Source organism: the organism of the source record quoted next, unplaced genomic scaffold (assembly GCF_019419815.1).
Source record: "Pyrus x bretschneideri cultivar Hongxiangsu unplaced genomic scaffold, Pyrus_bretschneideri_v1 Contig12, whole genome shotgun sequence".
NCBI classification, from domain to species: domain Eukaryota; kingdom Viridiplantae; phylum Streptophyta; class Magnoliopsida; order Rosales; family Rosaceae; genus Pyrus; species Pyrus x bretschneideri.
Genome location: NW_025999413.1, coordinates 8,285,498 through 8,301,984, shown reverse-complemented (window position 1 = coordinate 8,301,984; position 16,487 = coordinate 8,285,498). Strand labels below are relative to the sequence as shown.

The window sequence follows — 16,487 nt, the reverse complement described above, 5'->3', positions numbered from 1 at the left end:
TCATATCTTCCCATGAGATTTCAAGATAATTGAATCAAAATTTCATATGAAATCTCTACAAACAATTAAACTTCATAAAAATCTATTAAAATTCCTCAAATTCTCAATCGAATACACCTTCCTTATTTTAAGTTTTTTTCTTGTCATATTAAATTTTTAGTCATTTTCATTAAATAAAATTATTAGATTTTTTTCTTTTAAGAAAAAACTTGGATAAACTTAAGAAAAGAACAAAACAAAAAAAATTAAAAGTTAAAACACATTATTGCTAGTCTATTGTAAGATTAAATTCATTATTTCTTTTTTAATATAAATGTTCTCGTTTGTCAAAAAAAAAAAAAAAAAAAAAGAAAAAAAAAAGGGGTTTAATACCGTACACGGCACAGCAATTGACGCTTCACTTTCTTTGCAGCTGTTGCCACATTTAACCCTACTCGGGAAAATCCATTTTTGCGCGAAATTTTGAAATCAGAGTCCCTATAATTTCCAAAATATCATCTCCACGCGGCACAATCCTGAAGCGAGTACACATCGAGCTACCCCAGCGAGTACAGAAAACTTTTATCTCCTTAACCTGTTGGGGCTGGCCTAGCTGTCTATATATACGCCATGGCAACCATGACGGTGGGAACCAAATCTCTCTCTCTCTCTCTTTCTAGAATTCACGTTTCGTTTTCACCAATTTCTCACAAAACCCCCTAAATTCCAGGTTGCACCCAAATCCGCAGCCAAAAGTCACGACTTGCACCTCGCCCCGATCTCTCCAGTGTTCGATTGCGCTCGATATCTCGCCGGAAATCGGAATCCAATCGGCGATCGCAGCTTTTTGAGAAATCGTTTGGTAACAAGAAAGTCGCATGAGCTGGTCGGGAGAGCTCGGTTTTTCAAAGAGGACATTGAATTCCAATTCCAATCACTTCATTACGTGTCTGTTGATCTTCATTCTCCATTACTCCCCTCAATTGCCTCTTACCATTCTTAAATTCGAGAAGAAAGCCCTCGATCCTTTATTATTATTATCTAATTTAAATTTTAATCCCAATTTTAATTTTAATTTTAATTCCAATACCAATTTCGATTTGAATCACCATGGCGTCTGGAAGCAAGAGTAATCCCCAATTGCGAAGAGGTCCGTTCACATTTACCTTTTTAATTTCCATGTGGGGTTTAAAAGTTCGTTTCTTTTAACGGTTTTACTGCTTTGGTAATCCTGGATTATTTGTAAAATTAATTTGTTTGGTATTTTTCGCTTGCAAATTCAGCTCTTTGCTCAAATGGTGAGAAGAGGCAGCGATCGGCGCCGTCTCCGTCTGTAATAGTTATAGGCGGCGGCATGGCGGGTGTTTCAGCCGCTCGTGCTCTTCACGATGCTTCAATTCAGGTACCCAGATGGAATCCCAGCTCAGTGTTTTGCACATTGAAGTTTGCAGTTATGGGTTTGGTTAAATTTTGAATTTTGATGGTCAGGTTGTGCTGTTGGAGTCTCGAGATAGACTTGGCGGTCGAGTTTGCACCGATTACTCATTCGGTTTCCCTATTGATTTGGGTGCATCATGGTAAGCCAAGAATGTGGATTGCCTGCTTGTAATAGGGATTCGATTCGCCTGAATTTCGAATTCAGATGACTTGAATTTAGAAGCCTAAATTTTGTTGTTTGATGCTTCAGGTTGCACGGAGTATGCAAAGAGAATCCATTGGCACCATTGATTGGGAGACTGGGGTTACCCTTATACCGTACAAGTGGAGATAACTCTGTGTTATATGACCATGACTTGGAAAGGTACTAATTTCTTCCTCTAACTGATACTCCTTTTATGTAGGTGTTGTGTTGAAATGAGTGGCTGTATTGAAATGATGTGAATTTTAAATGTTGTTCAATTTGGGGTTGTCGGTGATCATTGCTTTAGTTTTACAGTGCTTGGTTCTTTGTTTTTGGGTCTAAATTGTTTCGTTGCTTTATACTCCTACATTCTAGTATATGACCAAGGTATGCCGTCGACAATTTACAGTATTACCAGCAGTCTTCAATGTAATATACATCTGGTTGATACGTTCAAGTGTGTTTAAATATTTGTGATGGTAATACATTGCTTTCTCTTTTCTTTGAAGTTGATTTTTTTCTCCCCGGCTGTCATATGCACTGGGATGTCTGACATTATGGAGATATTCTTGTGTTCTTTGCAGCTATGCACTCTTTGATATGGATGGGAATCAAGTTCCTCAAGATTTGGTCACGAAAGTTGGCGAAGTATTTGAGAACATTTTGAAAGAGGCAAGTCATCTGATGTGTATATTTTATTTTTCTAAAGCTATAGAATTGGGTTTTTGAAATGCTCTTATTGTTTCTTTGCTTTTATCTTAAGCCTTAAATAGTATCTTGCCATTTTGGCCATTCTTTGATATGCTTTTGTTTCCTTAATGCAGACAGACATGGTAAGACAGGAATTTAGTGAGGACATGCCAATCGCCCGTGCTATCTCAATTGTTTTTGAAAGGAAACCGGAATTAAGGTACATAATTTAAAATCATATTTAATTATGTTGTTTCAGTTGTTTACGTCTTTTGGTCTAGAAATAGTTTATGGAAAGTGTTATGCTTTACGTTGGACAGGTTGGAAGGAGTTGCGCATAAGGTACTGCAGTGGTATTTGTGCAGAATGGAAGGTTGGTTTGCAGCAGATGCTGATACAATTTCACTTAAATGCTGGGATCAGGCAAGTTTCTCATCCATCAGTTTACTTATAAACGCATTGCCTTTCTGTGTCTTAATTCAACTGTAAATTGTATGTCAGTGTACATTAATCCGAATTTTTGCATTAACGAGTTTATAACCTTGGCGATTTAATTCAAAATTTTGATTCTTTTATATAGGAAGAACTGCTCCCTGGTGGTCATGGTCTGATGGTCAGGGGTTACCTCCCTGTTATTAACACCCTTGCCAAAGGTCTCGACATACGCTTGAGCCACAGGTATGCATTTTTTTTTTTATTCATGTTGTTTTATATATGTTCGGCAATCTGCATGCAGCTAAACTAACAAGCATTGTACATTCCTGTTCTCAGGGTCACAAAAATAACAAGGCGATATAATGGGGTGAAGGTAACAGTCGAGGATGGGAGAACATTTGTTGCGGATGCTGTTGTTGTTGCTGTTCCTCTCGGTGTGCTTAAAGCAAAGAGCATAACATTTGAGCCAAAGCTACCCGATTGGAAGGAAGCAGCCATTGAAGACCTCGGAGTGGGAATTGAGAATAAAATCGTATTGCACTTTGAAAATGTGTTTTGGCCAAACGTGGAGTTCTTAGGAGTGGTTGCTGACACATCTTATTGCTGCAGCTACTTTCTAAATCTTCACAAGGCAACTGGTCACTCTGTGCTTGTTTATATGCCTGCAGGGCAGCTGGCTAAAGACATAGAGAAAATGTCTGATGAAGAGGCTGCTAATTTTGCTTTTACGCAACTCAAGAAGATCCTTCCAGATGCTTCTACTCCGGTAATTCTTGTTTTCAAAACTCCATAGACACTGTGAAATGCGATGTAGTCTGTTTCAATCTTTTGACCCCTAACTTAATTGATCCCTTTCCAACTTTCCAGATTCAGTATCTTGTTTCTCGCTGGGGCAGCGATGTTAACACGCTCGGGTCCTATAGCTACGACATGGTAGGCAAACCACATGATCTGTACGAGAAGCTAAGGGTCCCAGTGGATAGCCTATTTTTTGCCGGGGAGGCAACAAGTGTGGACTTCCCAGGCTCAGTGCACGGTGCATTCGCTACTGGAGCAATGGCAGCCGAAGACTGCAGGATGCGAGTTCTTGAGCGTTATGGGGAGTTGGATTTGTTCGAGCCAGTCATGGGCGAGGAGGCCATGTCTATACCGCTTCTTATCTCCCGCCTGTAACTTCCCGGCCGCCATCCTCCGGCTACATGAACCCAAGTCTTGAAGATACGTTCACGTCAGATTGGCTCACATAAATTCGCCATTTCGGTTGGGGTGGCGGTGGCTGGGAAAGGGTATGAAAAATTACCGTTTTCCCTGTGGATCAAGCTGTGGTGTTTGTGTTTGCAGGTCTCATGTGAGTGGCATATCTGTATTTGCGCGATCACTGAACTATTATATTATTATTATAAAATATAGCCTAAGAATAGGTAACGGAATATTATAAATAAATTGTGATATTTAGTAGGCCTCCGTTTAATTGGCGGTCTTTTCTGTTGGTTTTAGATAAACCGTTACCCGAATTACAAAGTAGAATTTGAATACTACAACTTATCAACCGCTCAGCGTTGGTTGATTTTCTCATTTGGCTGCTGCTGCAGCTTTTCCTACCAAATCAATTCAAAAATTATATTAAAGTAATATTAATTAATATTATCATTAATTGTCAAATGTGTGGGTATATCTGATTTGAGCCGTTAAACTTTTTTTTTATGACCGTTAAAAAGATGTAGTTGGTCTCGCCACAAGGATCATAACACAGGAGGCACGACAGCCCTGGTTGACAACGGCTCAACAATCTCAATCGTAGAAACTGGGCTTGTTGTGAGCCCACCCGCAGCGAATCTCCCGGTCATGTTTGCTTTTGACGCGCGGGACCACCACTTCCCCCTTCACGTGTTGCTGCAGCTTGCCGGGCCCTCTTCCCACTTGCATTTCTTATCCATCTAGGGTGGATGCAAGCACCAAATACCCACTTCCGAACCCAAATTCCTGTTTTTGTCACCCTCAAAATACTTTCTTTGGAGATGATCTGTTGAAGACAGCCTAAGATTCTTATATGCAGTATCTAACTATTGATTTTTCAAACCAACTCGGTAGTACGCCATGGGAGAAAAATTGTATTTATACCAGTGGAGATGGAGCTGAGGATGGTGAACATACGACCGTTGGCGTGGTGCCTAGTGGCACTACCCGAGAGGTGTTATTAATTTATGTGCTACAATATACGTTGACAATATAGTTGATATTGTATGAAATTAGAATATAATATTTGATAAAATAAAAAAAAATAATACGCGTTCTGTAAAGTGAATTTGTAACGCTACATAATGGTGTGCCGGTTGCGTAACACCTGCCCTCCAAAACTGAGAGAATGAGAAGATACAATTGATACAACTCAAGAAAATGAATATGTGAATTTCATTTAGATAAATACTTTGCTCAGTTAAACCACATACATTTACATAGCTGAGCATAAGTATTGCTAAAAACCAGCCCTCCAAAAATGAAAACAAAACAAAGAATAAAAGAAACAAAAATCTCCTATATTTTCACTTCTCCAATGCACAAAAATCAAATGAGCTTCTGCTTCCCTCGCTTTCGTTTCTTCTCGTAATACGCTCTAAAAAATGTTTCCTTTCAACAGATGAATGAGATGAGAGTTAAGCAGATTCCGAGTTCCCCGAGTGGCTCTTTCAGAGGGAGACATCAGAGAACAGAGCTGAAGCTTTCAATAGGATCAGATTCTTCAAGCATGGAAGCTGCCTGGAAGCAGTCTATGGCATCCCCTATTCGTCCATCATCTCTGTGAATCATTCCCAAGTAATACCAAGCCTTTCGATTGCTAGGATCGATCCTTAATGCATCCGAGAGCAAGCTCCTTGCCACAGGCAACGCCGTTGATCCCATCTTTGACAGAAGAGCGGCAATCAAAATCTTGCACGGAACATAACAGGGTTCTAGCAGAAGACAATCGATATAAGTGGCTAGAGCTTCCTGAATTTGTCCCTGTCCTTCAAAGATGACACCTACACATGATGTAACTTAACAGTCAACATAATGCACATCAAATGATCACATTACATTTCTATAAAGGTACACGGCTTCTGTGCCACGTTAGGTCCCCTAGTGTTGGAAGTGTTTGAAAGTTCTGTCACACTATTTAGTTCCTTCATGATTAAAACTCACCCTTGAAAAACACTTTGGAGATTTTCACGCATCACTTTCTAGGAAACAGAATAGAAATGCCTTAGAAATCCATTAATTATGGTACATGAGTTTAGTTCTTACCTTCTGCATGCAGCGTTTCTGCAGAGTGTTGCTTCAGCTCTCTGGCTTTACTCAAACAAATTTCAGCATCCTTCCAATATGAAAGGCTAGAGTATAAGTCTGATAATCCATGCCAAACTTCAAATTCATTGACTTTATCATCCTCAACCTACATAAAAAGGCGAACAAAAACATAGGAAGGAACAACTTGTTGAGAAAATATTTAAAATGTAATTTTAGATACACAAAATATTGCATCAGAAATGATTTGAAAATGAAAGAGGAACAAGTAAATGTTAATCGAATGGCAACAATTACTCGTTTCCCAGTTACTGGACAGTGCCACACATCTTGGTATATTTTAAAGTGCAGAACTAGGCCCCCCTTGTAAATCAAACTCATAACCACTTTTAAGCACCCCTACCCCCGCCCCAACCCAACCGATATCTTCAGATAAAGCAACTTAATCCAGCGTTCACATACCAACCCCAATATCTGAAAGAAACTACGTGAATGAAACAATCAGATCAAATTTCTAAACTTCCTCCCAAAATATTGCAGATTCACAATATAATATCACTTTCCCACCACTACAAATAATAGCTTAGGGAGGACTCTTATATTTAGGAGGAATCTGGATAGACTCTATTTTGATACAACGTGAAGAACGTAAAGCAGTAGTCAGAATGTTAACCTGAAGACTAATTCTGAGAGGCCCAAGGGATTTCCTTTGAGCTTGAACCAAAGCAAGAAGGTTACGATAAGTTTCAATTGCATCCATGGGTAACGATTGGGAAATTTTTAGCTTTGCTTTAAGCCTGAGAAGTGGCCCTTGTTCCCATTTTGTGGTCTCATCTAAAGCAGCATCAGTGACCACATGAGCTTCTGAAAATCGTTGTTGAGCAGACAAAACAAGAGCGAGCAACCTCCAACCTTTTATTAGGCAGCCCCCTGTTTGATCAATGAACTTTTTTGCATAGCGCAAAGCAGTATCTAGATTTCGGTGCTCAGCGTAGTGAACATCCCAACTCAAAAGCCAAATCTGAATTGTTCGGCTCCAAATTAATGGCCTCATTTAGTGATTTCAGTGCTTCAGACTGAAGACGAGACCTCTCGAAGTCAGAGGAAGAAACTTTTGCTTGCTTCACCAAACAAAGACCCAACAAGCGACGTCCCACACCCTTTAAATATTCATCCAACCCCTGAGCATTGCTAATAGCCCTTTGTGCATATCCCACTCCCTCAGCTGCAACATGGGAATCCTCACTGCAGATTTTGGCGGCCAATAACAATGCCATGAGTTCCTCTGGTCGTTCATGTTTGTGCAAAGACTTCCTTAATAGGTTCAAAGCCTCTTGGTTCTGTCCTGCTCCACAATAACAAAGGGCTAAAGAATTCCAACGATCAACACGGTGATATACTCCAGGCATGATTTCTTCAAGTTGCTTGGCTAAAACAAAAGTTTGGTTGCATAAAGATAAAGCAAACGTTAGATGTTCCATCAATGATGAATCCCATTTCGTTTTACCTAGGGATAATTTTCTCAAAAGGATCATCAAAAGCAGAATAGCCTCCTCCAGATTATTTTTAGGGACATATGAACCTTCAACCTGAGCACCTAAACTGGGTGGACCAGCCTCTACTCCACTATACAGCAAAAACACAGCAAACCCTTTCTGAATTCTTGCACAGCAGTCGTTGTCAAGGTTCCATTGACTAAGTAGGGCACGTCTATAAGCAGATATTGCTTCTTGAGGGTAGCCAGCTTGCTTCCAAAGCTCGGGAAGAAGCTCCACAGATTGGCTGACTGTCTCTTGTAATCTGCCATCTACTTGTGCATCAGGTATGCCCTGATGGAATATTTTTTCCACGGCATCAAGAACATTGTTGCATTCATTAGCAGCTTCTGCAAACACATAAAACAAGATTCCAATTTACTTTAATTCAAACTTACAAGGTAAAAGATAATGGAAAACCGTCACATAAATTACTGGAACAATACCAAACCTTTTAATCTCCCAAGCTTTTGTAGAGACTTGGCTTTTAAGTATATGGCATCAAGAACGAGAGTAGCAGCATGCTGTGGGACTGTATGCTGTGAGTCAGAACGAGATCGGCCCTTCTTAGAAGGTGTTTTCTCAGCAAGATTGGGTTGCAATCGCTCTATGGCAGCTTGAAGATCAATGCCATCAAACACACGAAGTGCACCTTCCAGGTTACCTCTTTGATACTCCAGCTTTCCAAGAAGGGCTCTTGCTTCCTGTAGATTACCAGAAACGAGTGTTTTTTTCATCTTGGATAAGTCATAATCAATCATCAAAGCACTACTCTGATTGGTGCTAATAGCCGTACAGAAAGAGATAAAATTATGGAAAAGATGGTTTCTTTTTGACACCTGTCGATGATGCAATAAACTAACCTCGAAATTGAGTGATAGCCCATCTCGTAATGAAGATTCTGCCTCCTGAATATTTCCTTCATCAAGCTTGGCCTGAACCTCTGTTGCTTTCATGGAATTCCCATTTGCAGAGAATTCAACCACCATGCCTTCCTCATACTCTCCAGACTCCATAGATTGGTTCACGACTATCTGTTCCCTCACCCTTTGTTCACAAATTTCACCTTTGTCCCGGTCTCTAATCCATTCAATACTTCGCTGACAAACATACAAATGCCACGGTTCTTATAAGTCAAACAGGAAAATCAAATGAAGTATAAAACATAATTTGTGTAAAAACATCCATCTACCCTCACAGATTCTGCGCATGTGTACTAATTCCATGTGTACATCTACATTAACTTGCATAGCAAAAAAGTCAAAAGCTGTACACTGTAAACTTTCACTTAATTGAAACAAAACCTTACAATGCATTACAACCTTCACGCCACTCGACCAAGTTAGCATTGCATCCCAGGAAGCAAAAACACAAAAGATAGCAGGAAAATGTGGGGGAAATTGTTCTAGTTAAACTGAAAATTATAACAAAACTTTGAGGGGAGGGTATTGGAAGCCGAAGAAAAAACTGAATCTTAGGTTTCCCCTATCTAACCTGTAACACATTTCATCTCAGCTAAGCCCAAATGCATATGACTAGAAGCTATTCCATTTCCCAAAATTTCTCAGCAGAGAAACAGATGGTTAAGTACTACATTACTAATATCTATATAATCTACAGTTTTACGTAACGAACAATGCCAAAGGAAAATTACCAATCTACAGATCCAATGCAATCCAATTAAGGTGAAAGAAAAAAAGTAAAGTCAAACTATCATTCGGTTGCTAAGAAAATGTAATAATTTGAAAAGAAAAGTGATCAAAAATCATAAATTTACAAGCTTTCATAATCCAGGGCCCAAAAAGCAACATTTTCTGTCAATGTTTAGTTGGTACCGACATTTCGAAATTCCAAAAGAACCCCATCTGAAAAACACAACCTTTCACAATTTCATCACATTGCCATTCCATTTTATTTCGTTTTCTCTGTCAACTTTCTCACCAACCAAACACCTTTCAAAATCCCCACTTCCTAATAATTGCTCACCTTCCCTGTCGTACCAGATTCAGATCACGGCATGCTGAAAACGACGGAGCTGAATATCGAATTCCCGCGACGGAACGCGACCAGTGGGGGGAGAATCCGCGGAAGCGGTGTGTTTGGTAAGTGAGAAAATTCAGGGCGTTTGTGAGGCGGAGAGGATGCCTGTGTGATCTGAGAGAATGTTAAAAGTATTATGCATTTAATGGGGTTATCTGCGGCTGCGACATAAAAATAAACGTTCTTCTTCTTCTTCGCCACCTTCTCCTTCTGTCTATATTATTTTATTTCATTCTTGGGGGTAAATCTCAAGTTTAAAATTGGTTTTTATGGAAAACAATGAACAGTGTTAACAATGGATGGTTCCCTAGAATCTTTTATCTAATTTAAATACCACTTGTTATAACGATGTATCGGTATTTTTTTTATTTGATTTCCGTTAAAGGTAAATTTGAACAAAATTATTACAGCAAATGAAAAGTTTAGTCCACTCTCTTACTAGTGATGTTAATAATATCGAATATATTAAAAAAATTCAAGTTATGAGCGGGCACTAGTATTATAGGGCGAGGATTCAAGCTAAGTTTTATTTTTCTTTTTATATGAAGGGCATTTGGGAAATGGGGAATTGAATTCGGGATTTTGTGTGCAAGGATGACTAACACATGACCAAAGTCGAGACGTGTTTGCCATCACATGAGGGTTACGTAGCCTAGTGCACAACAGAAATGATGATAATAATAAGAAAATGCGACTAAGTAAAAACCAAAACTAAACTTAATTTGTCACGCCCCAATCCCGACATACGTCCAGAATTGACACTTGACGTCACCAACAATCCGTATCCATCATACACCGCCCCTGGAATATGGCAAAGCACAACTCAGTAATCGAATCGCGTAGAAATTTTTTGTATGCCTTATGGCTGCATCTAACCTCCCCGTTAGATTGCCTACATACCCTAAGCAGGGATCAATCCATTCGTAATTCGTCATGCACAATAATTGACATATATCACAGTCCGATTAAGTCGAAAGACATAACATTTCTCAATCAATCAATATAACTTGACAAGCATGAAATTACTCGACTCAGGGTTACATAGCAAACCTACCTGAAAATCATGATTTCCCCTCCATCTATATTAGGTCATTATGTCGCAACATGAAACTGCAATTCACAACATATATCATTTCAAAGAACCAACGAAGCACAATACCATTCTCTAGCCACATTTATCAACAAGTCTAATCATAACAATAACAATGATATCCAACATAACAATCCCACATGACGATTAACATTTCCACTTCATCCATCACATAATTCATCACGTTTCCCACATAAAATCGCATTTCATAGTGTGTAACATAGTTAAGAATTAACAAAGTACGCATTATTCTCTAGAAATATTAATCAACTAAAATACTCTTGATAACCACACTCATATCCAACGTCATTCCATAATCACATCAATCAATAATGTCAACCATCACATCATCAATAACACATACAACATGTCGAAACACAAGGCTAGAGCAACACAATCCGGTTGAAGATTACATCTTTGGAAAAAGGGGATTTTGGACCACCCAACGGACAAAGGCACCAAAGGGGATTCTGGACCATCACTCAACGGAATCCAAGTAGAACTCAGTTCCAGACCACCCAACATAATTGAACGGAAGTCCAAAAAGCATAACAACGGCTTGAAGGAATAAGACATGATTCAAGTTACTCAATTCACGAAAACTCAACGAAACGAAGCAATATCGAGCACAAATCCACATCACAATGGGTTATCGGTCAATTACTAGACCTCACATCTCCCAAGCAATTCAATATGCATTTCAATCACATGTCACAACCATTTCCAATACACAAGTCAAATCACATTTCACTTCATCATACCAATCACTATGCTTCCAACATTATATCTCAATACATAGCTTGTAACATATCAAGCAATCACAAAGCACAATATTAATATTTAATTACGTTAATCAATCAGTGAGATAACATATCATTTCACGAATTTAATTAAAGAACTCTACATAATTCCCTACTTTGGTTAACATGGTAATTCTAATTTATTTTCACAATATCTATTGTGGGTAATTCTCATCTACTAGAATTTAGGATTCTAAGATCACCTTACGGAATGAACAAGAGCAAGGATTCAAACGGAATCCAACAACATTGGGTTCCAGACGACTCAACTGAATCCAACAACATTGGGTTCCAAACCACTCAACGGAACCAAAACATCAAGCAGTTTCTCATAATCTACCCATACCTATCATATGTAAAGTCAATGCCAATATTATGGAATTGGTGCACTGGCAAATCAGGCACTCAGATAAGCTGAGAGGCTCGGGTGAGGGACAATAAAATAAGCATGTGATACAATAATAAAACCAGCCATCAATCACAATTTATAAACCTTGAATATAAATCTTTCATCCAAAAGTTCATTTCAAACAACCATAACATCTCACACCCATATTCACATACACACAATGAAAGTAGAATTAGGGCGACATAGTTCATCCAAAGCCTACACCTTTGCAACTATCTCAAACTAAACTCAATGAACTACGGTGGATACAATCCCAAACCATCACTCAACGGGATCGCGGAGTAAGAGGGATTCCAGACCATCACTCAACGGAACCCAAACCAAGATACGATTCCGGACCATCACTCAACGGAATCGAGGAGTGGAGTAGGAAGGATTCCGGACCATCACTCAACGGAATCCAAACCAGGATACGATTCCGGACCATCACTTAACGGAATCGCGGAGTACATTGCATAACCACCAATCAATGAAACAACACATGAATCAAGTTACTCAAGTTATAAATGCTCAACGAAACAAGAAATGAAATAATGAAACGAGCATTGAGACATGTTTCGAAGAAACAAACCCCATGACAATGGGTTAATGGTCCACCACTAGCCCTCACCTTCATCAAATCAAGCCAATCATACAAAACAAACCATATTTCCAATATGCACGTCAAATCCCACTTCATATAACTACATCATTGGCTAAATATAAAAATTAACAATTTATAGGAAAAATGATTATAAAACCATTTCATATTCACATATATTGAAGTCACTCACATTTCATCATATCATACCATCTATGTAAATCAACCACCTTTCGAATATGCACGTCAAATCACATATCACGATCATCATCAATACACAAGCCAAATCATGTTTAATAAACATAGGTCTATGGCTAAATATATATATATATATATATATATATATATATATATATATATATATATATATATATAATCACATTTTAATAGAATCACATTATAAAACCAAGTCAAATTCACAGATGATACCAATATAAGAAATCAAGGTAATAACCATATCACATATGTTCAAGTCACTCTCTAACCAATGTAGGCCTACTAGACTTCACTTAAGTCTCCCATAGTACTAATTTTATTATTTAGAACGTTACGAGACATGTTGACCACAATTTAACTCTCGGTCAACGATGGGGTCCACAACGATCCGCAAATCAGATTTATGATCCATAACTTCCCAAAGTCCACATTATGCTTCGAGAATAACATACTAAAGTTTCATTATGATCCAACGGTCGGATTGTCGTCAATCACACAGACAAGTGGCGGTCCAAATTGATCACCACACCAAACAATTGAATCTTTGGAAAATGACCTAGACATAGGTTCACAGGGTCACTAGAATCTAGACATAGGTTCACAGGGTCACTAGAAGGTATTTAAAACCTAGACAACACTCGTGAACGATCCCACGCACTGCCACATACGGTGGAAGTCAAGATGGAGGGTTTAGAAACCTTGAATTTTCAACATTAACTAGATGAGTTCAAATTTACGTGGTAGCTAGAGCTCAACAAGGGAAACATTTTTCACAACTAGGCCGACGATAAATTCTAACCGGAAACTGTTCAAATTCACCGGAGAAAACCGGATTTCTAGGGTTCTAAACACCCAACTTTAAAATGAATACGAAAGTACAAACTAAGCATACCAACTTGAAGATTATGAATAGTAGATGAAGTTTCATACCTCACTCGAAGGAAATCGTTGCCGGAATCGCCGGAAAAATGATAAAACCGCCGGAAAAGTCGTGGGCTTGCGACCTCGAACTGCAAAGATGGAAAGGAAATGGAGAAATCTAACATCACAGAGATGTAGGGCTCATCAAGAGTTTTCCATGGACACCAAGATCATCCAAAACAGAGCTAGGATGAAGAAGATACAAGCAGGTCAAGTTTGGTGGGTTTATGAGTCCAAGTCTCCCTAAAACGGGTTAGTAACAACTTTTTTTCCATTTTTCAAAAACCTCCCCCTTTTCTGGAGGTTTCACTCCCATTTATAGCATTTTAGTAAAATAACCAAAATGCCACCAACTTCAAACGACTCTAACTTTTCCGTTCTGACTTGGAAATAAGATCTGTTTACGCATACGCGCTCATGGAATCAAACTCTACCTAACTAATTCAAGAGTTGACCGAAAAGGTCGAGAAAATTGGAAATGACTAAAGTAACCCTTACTTCGTTTTTCTTAAATTTGGAGAAATAAAGAACTAGTTCCAATCAAATTTTTGAAATACATCAAAAATAAAATAAAATAATAATTTTGGGAATGGAATATCACATACTTAAACTAGAGATAATATGTAAGTGGGTGAAAGTGATCAGGTATAAGATACACACATATCAAAGCATAGGTAAACGAAAGTGCAATCGAACTAACTAAGTATTAATTGTACAAACAGGGAGAAGATCCCTACAATTATTTAGTAGATTGTCAGAACCACCGAGAAGTCCTCGTGAGCCACCAAGATGTACAATTACTTAAGACCTGGAGGGGCGCAAAACAGAAGGGTGAATGGGCAAAAACAAAATGTTTGAAAACACATTTATCTTTTCTGAACATAATAACCCCTCACTATAAAACACGTATAGTTCCAGAAAATAATACTACGTATATATATACGAATACCAATGCACAAGGGCAATAAAAATTGAAGTATGCCTTGCCATAACGTTTCAGCACTAAAAGATGTAAGTTAGGTGAAATCAATATAAAATAATATGCTAGTCGGAGTCACCTAATGTGATATGTACGACTAGACCTATAGCTCATCAATATATGCTAGCACACGAGTCGAAACCACCTATTGTGGTATGTACGACATGGCTGGGTGTAAATATGTACGCTTAAGAGCTACGATCATGTGAAGGCTGTGCAAATAATCACGGGTCACCAACGAGTTGGATCTACCTATTGTGGTCTATACGACAGGGTTGGCACCAAACTTGGATCCAAGGTGACCGTGCGGTGTGGGAGGTGAACATCATGTGAATGATTGTGTCCTGGCCTCGAGCGGGATCACTAACACCAGGGTGCAACAATGATGAGCTCTAAATGCGTTTATGTATAACAATGTGCCATGCAACCAATACCATCACAATATACTCACCTGAAGCTTACCTGAACCTCCGCATCATTAAACGATATACTTCACGATTTATAATAATGCAATACTTAAAATGCAACTCATTTTCGACATGGCATTTAAAGCATAAATCATTTTAAAAATGTTTTGGAAACCACGATATATAATTGTGGCCCCCCTAATCTCACTTGTCCATGCTCGTCCTCGGGGTATGTTTCACCTGACGCCATAAGAATATTCTGTTAAAGTTAATGGAATATTCTCCTTCTTCTCTGGTGGACCTCGCAGGAGCCGTCGTATGTATTCGCCGGTTTCTATTAAGAGTCCAAAAACCAACGGAAAATGGTCGGAAAAACCCTTGGAAAAACCGGCCAAAACTGGAATCCTTTGAACTCGTGTGTCCTGACGTCCAACTACTCCAAAACTAGCCTAGGGTCCCTATATAGTTGATTAGAAACCTCCTTGAGCCTTAAAACCTTGGAAAAAGACCACGATCACGTCAGAGCCAAAAAGACACATCACCGGAGGTTATGATTCTTCGAGTTAAAACACTTTAACTCACCTAACGAATGGTATCATGAGATTCTAGAGCTCGAGATGAGTGTGAAGGTGGAAATCTCGAGTGATTCGTGAAGTTTTGGTATAGTTTGAGTGTGGGTGTGCTCTTGGGTGTATGGACGAAGGAGAAGGATCGAGAAGAGGTGAAAGGGTAAGGGTATGCGTACGTGTGTGTGTCTGTGTACGGGATTGACCAGAAGAAAATGGTAATAAGCCCTGATTAGGATGTCGTGAGAAAAAGGGAGAGAGAGTTAAGTTTTAGTTGGCCCAAAGAAAAAATAAAACAAACCCAAAGTTTGATTGGGCCTAATAAAGTAGGAGTTAAGGTGATTAGTGGACAAAGTATAGTCAATCCTAAAATATAATCCTACCCATTTACATATTCGTTTATTCGTAACTTTTTCGTTACTAGTCCGATTCGGCCCTAACTTATGTCAACGCACTCGTGATGTCGAGTACGATTTAATTACATTATCGGGAAAATTGATTTAAAACTGTATACGTACGTCCACTTCACTAAGCCAACGAGGGCAACATCGTCATTTTACATACTTGGGGAGAAATTATACATAACAATTTGGGACGAGTCGTCACAATGACTGTGCTTACTTAGATCTGTAATTTTAGGCACTAGCACTATGATATTATGCCTAACCTATGGCGGCTTGAATGACAAGTGTAGCGTAACCCAAAAATTTTTCATCTATGTTTAAATTGTTCTTAAAATAGGTTAAATGTTTTAAAATAGCTAAAAGCATAGTATATCGTATGTATAGAAAATAGCTAAGACCGTTTTCAAAGAACCAAAAATTTGACAAAAAAGTTTGAAATCCTTGTAACTAAAATTCTTGATGTGATTTTAATAAAGATTATTTATTCGATTTCTCTGTAAACTTGTATCGCACTATTGATTTCTTTTGTGTAA

General features: G+C 38.6%; 2 protein-coding genes across 2 annotated transcripts; one reads left to right on the top strand and one right to left on the bottom strand.

The window, feature by feature from the left end:
* Positions 1–622: 622 nt before the first annotated feature.
* Positions 623–4,300, top strand: LOC103947391 (polyamine oxidase 2). The gene is made up of 10 exons (XM_009358294.3): positions 623–1,129; positions 1,263–1,381; positions 1,468–1,556; positions 1,667–1,780; positions 2,185–2,272; positions 2,425–2,510; positions 2,611–2,713; positions 2,871–2,968; positions 3,062–3,491; positions 3,593–4,300. Exons 1-10 carry the CDS (start codon positions 1,090–1,092, stop codon positions 3,896–3,898), a joined length of 1,473 nt encoding a protein of 490 aa, XP_009356569.2. The 5' UTR covers positions 623–1,089; the 3' UTR covers positions 3,899–4,300.
* Positions 4,301–5,114: 814 nt separating this feature from the next.
* On the bottom strand, positions 5,115–8,650 carry LOC103947392 (protein NPG1). Its single transcript, XM_009358295.3, is given in 6 exon segments — positions 5,115–5,745; positions 6,008–6,155; positions 6,681–7,007; positions 7,009–7,892; positions 7,994–8,246; positions 8,406–8,650. Coding segments are annotated over 6 exon segments (2,085 nt in total). The 5' UTR covers positions 8,559–8,650; the 3' UTR covers positions 5,115–5,425.
* Positions 8,651–16,487: the final 7,837 nt, after the last annotated feature.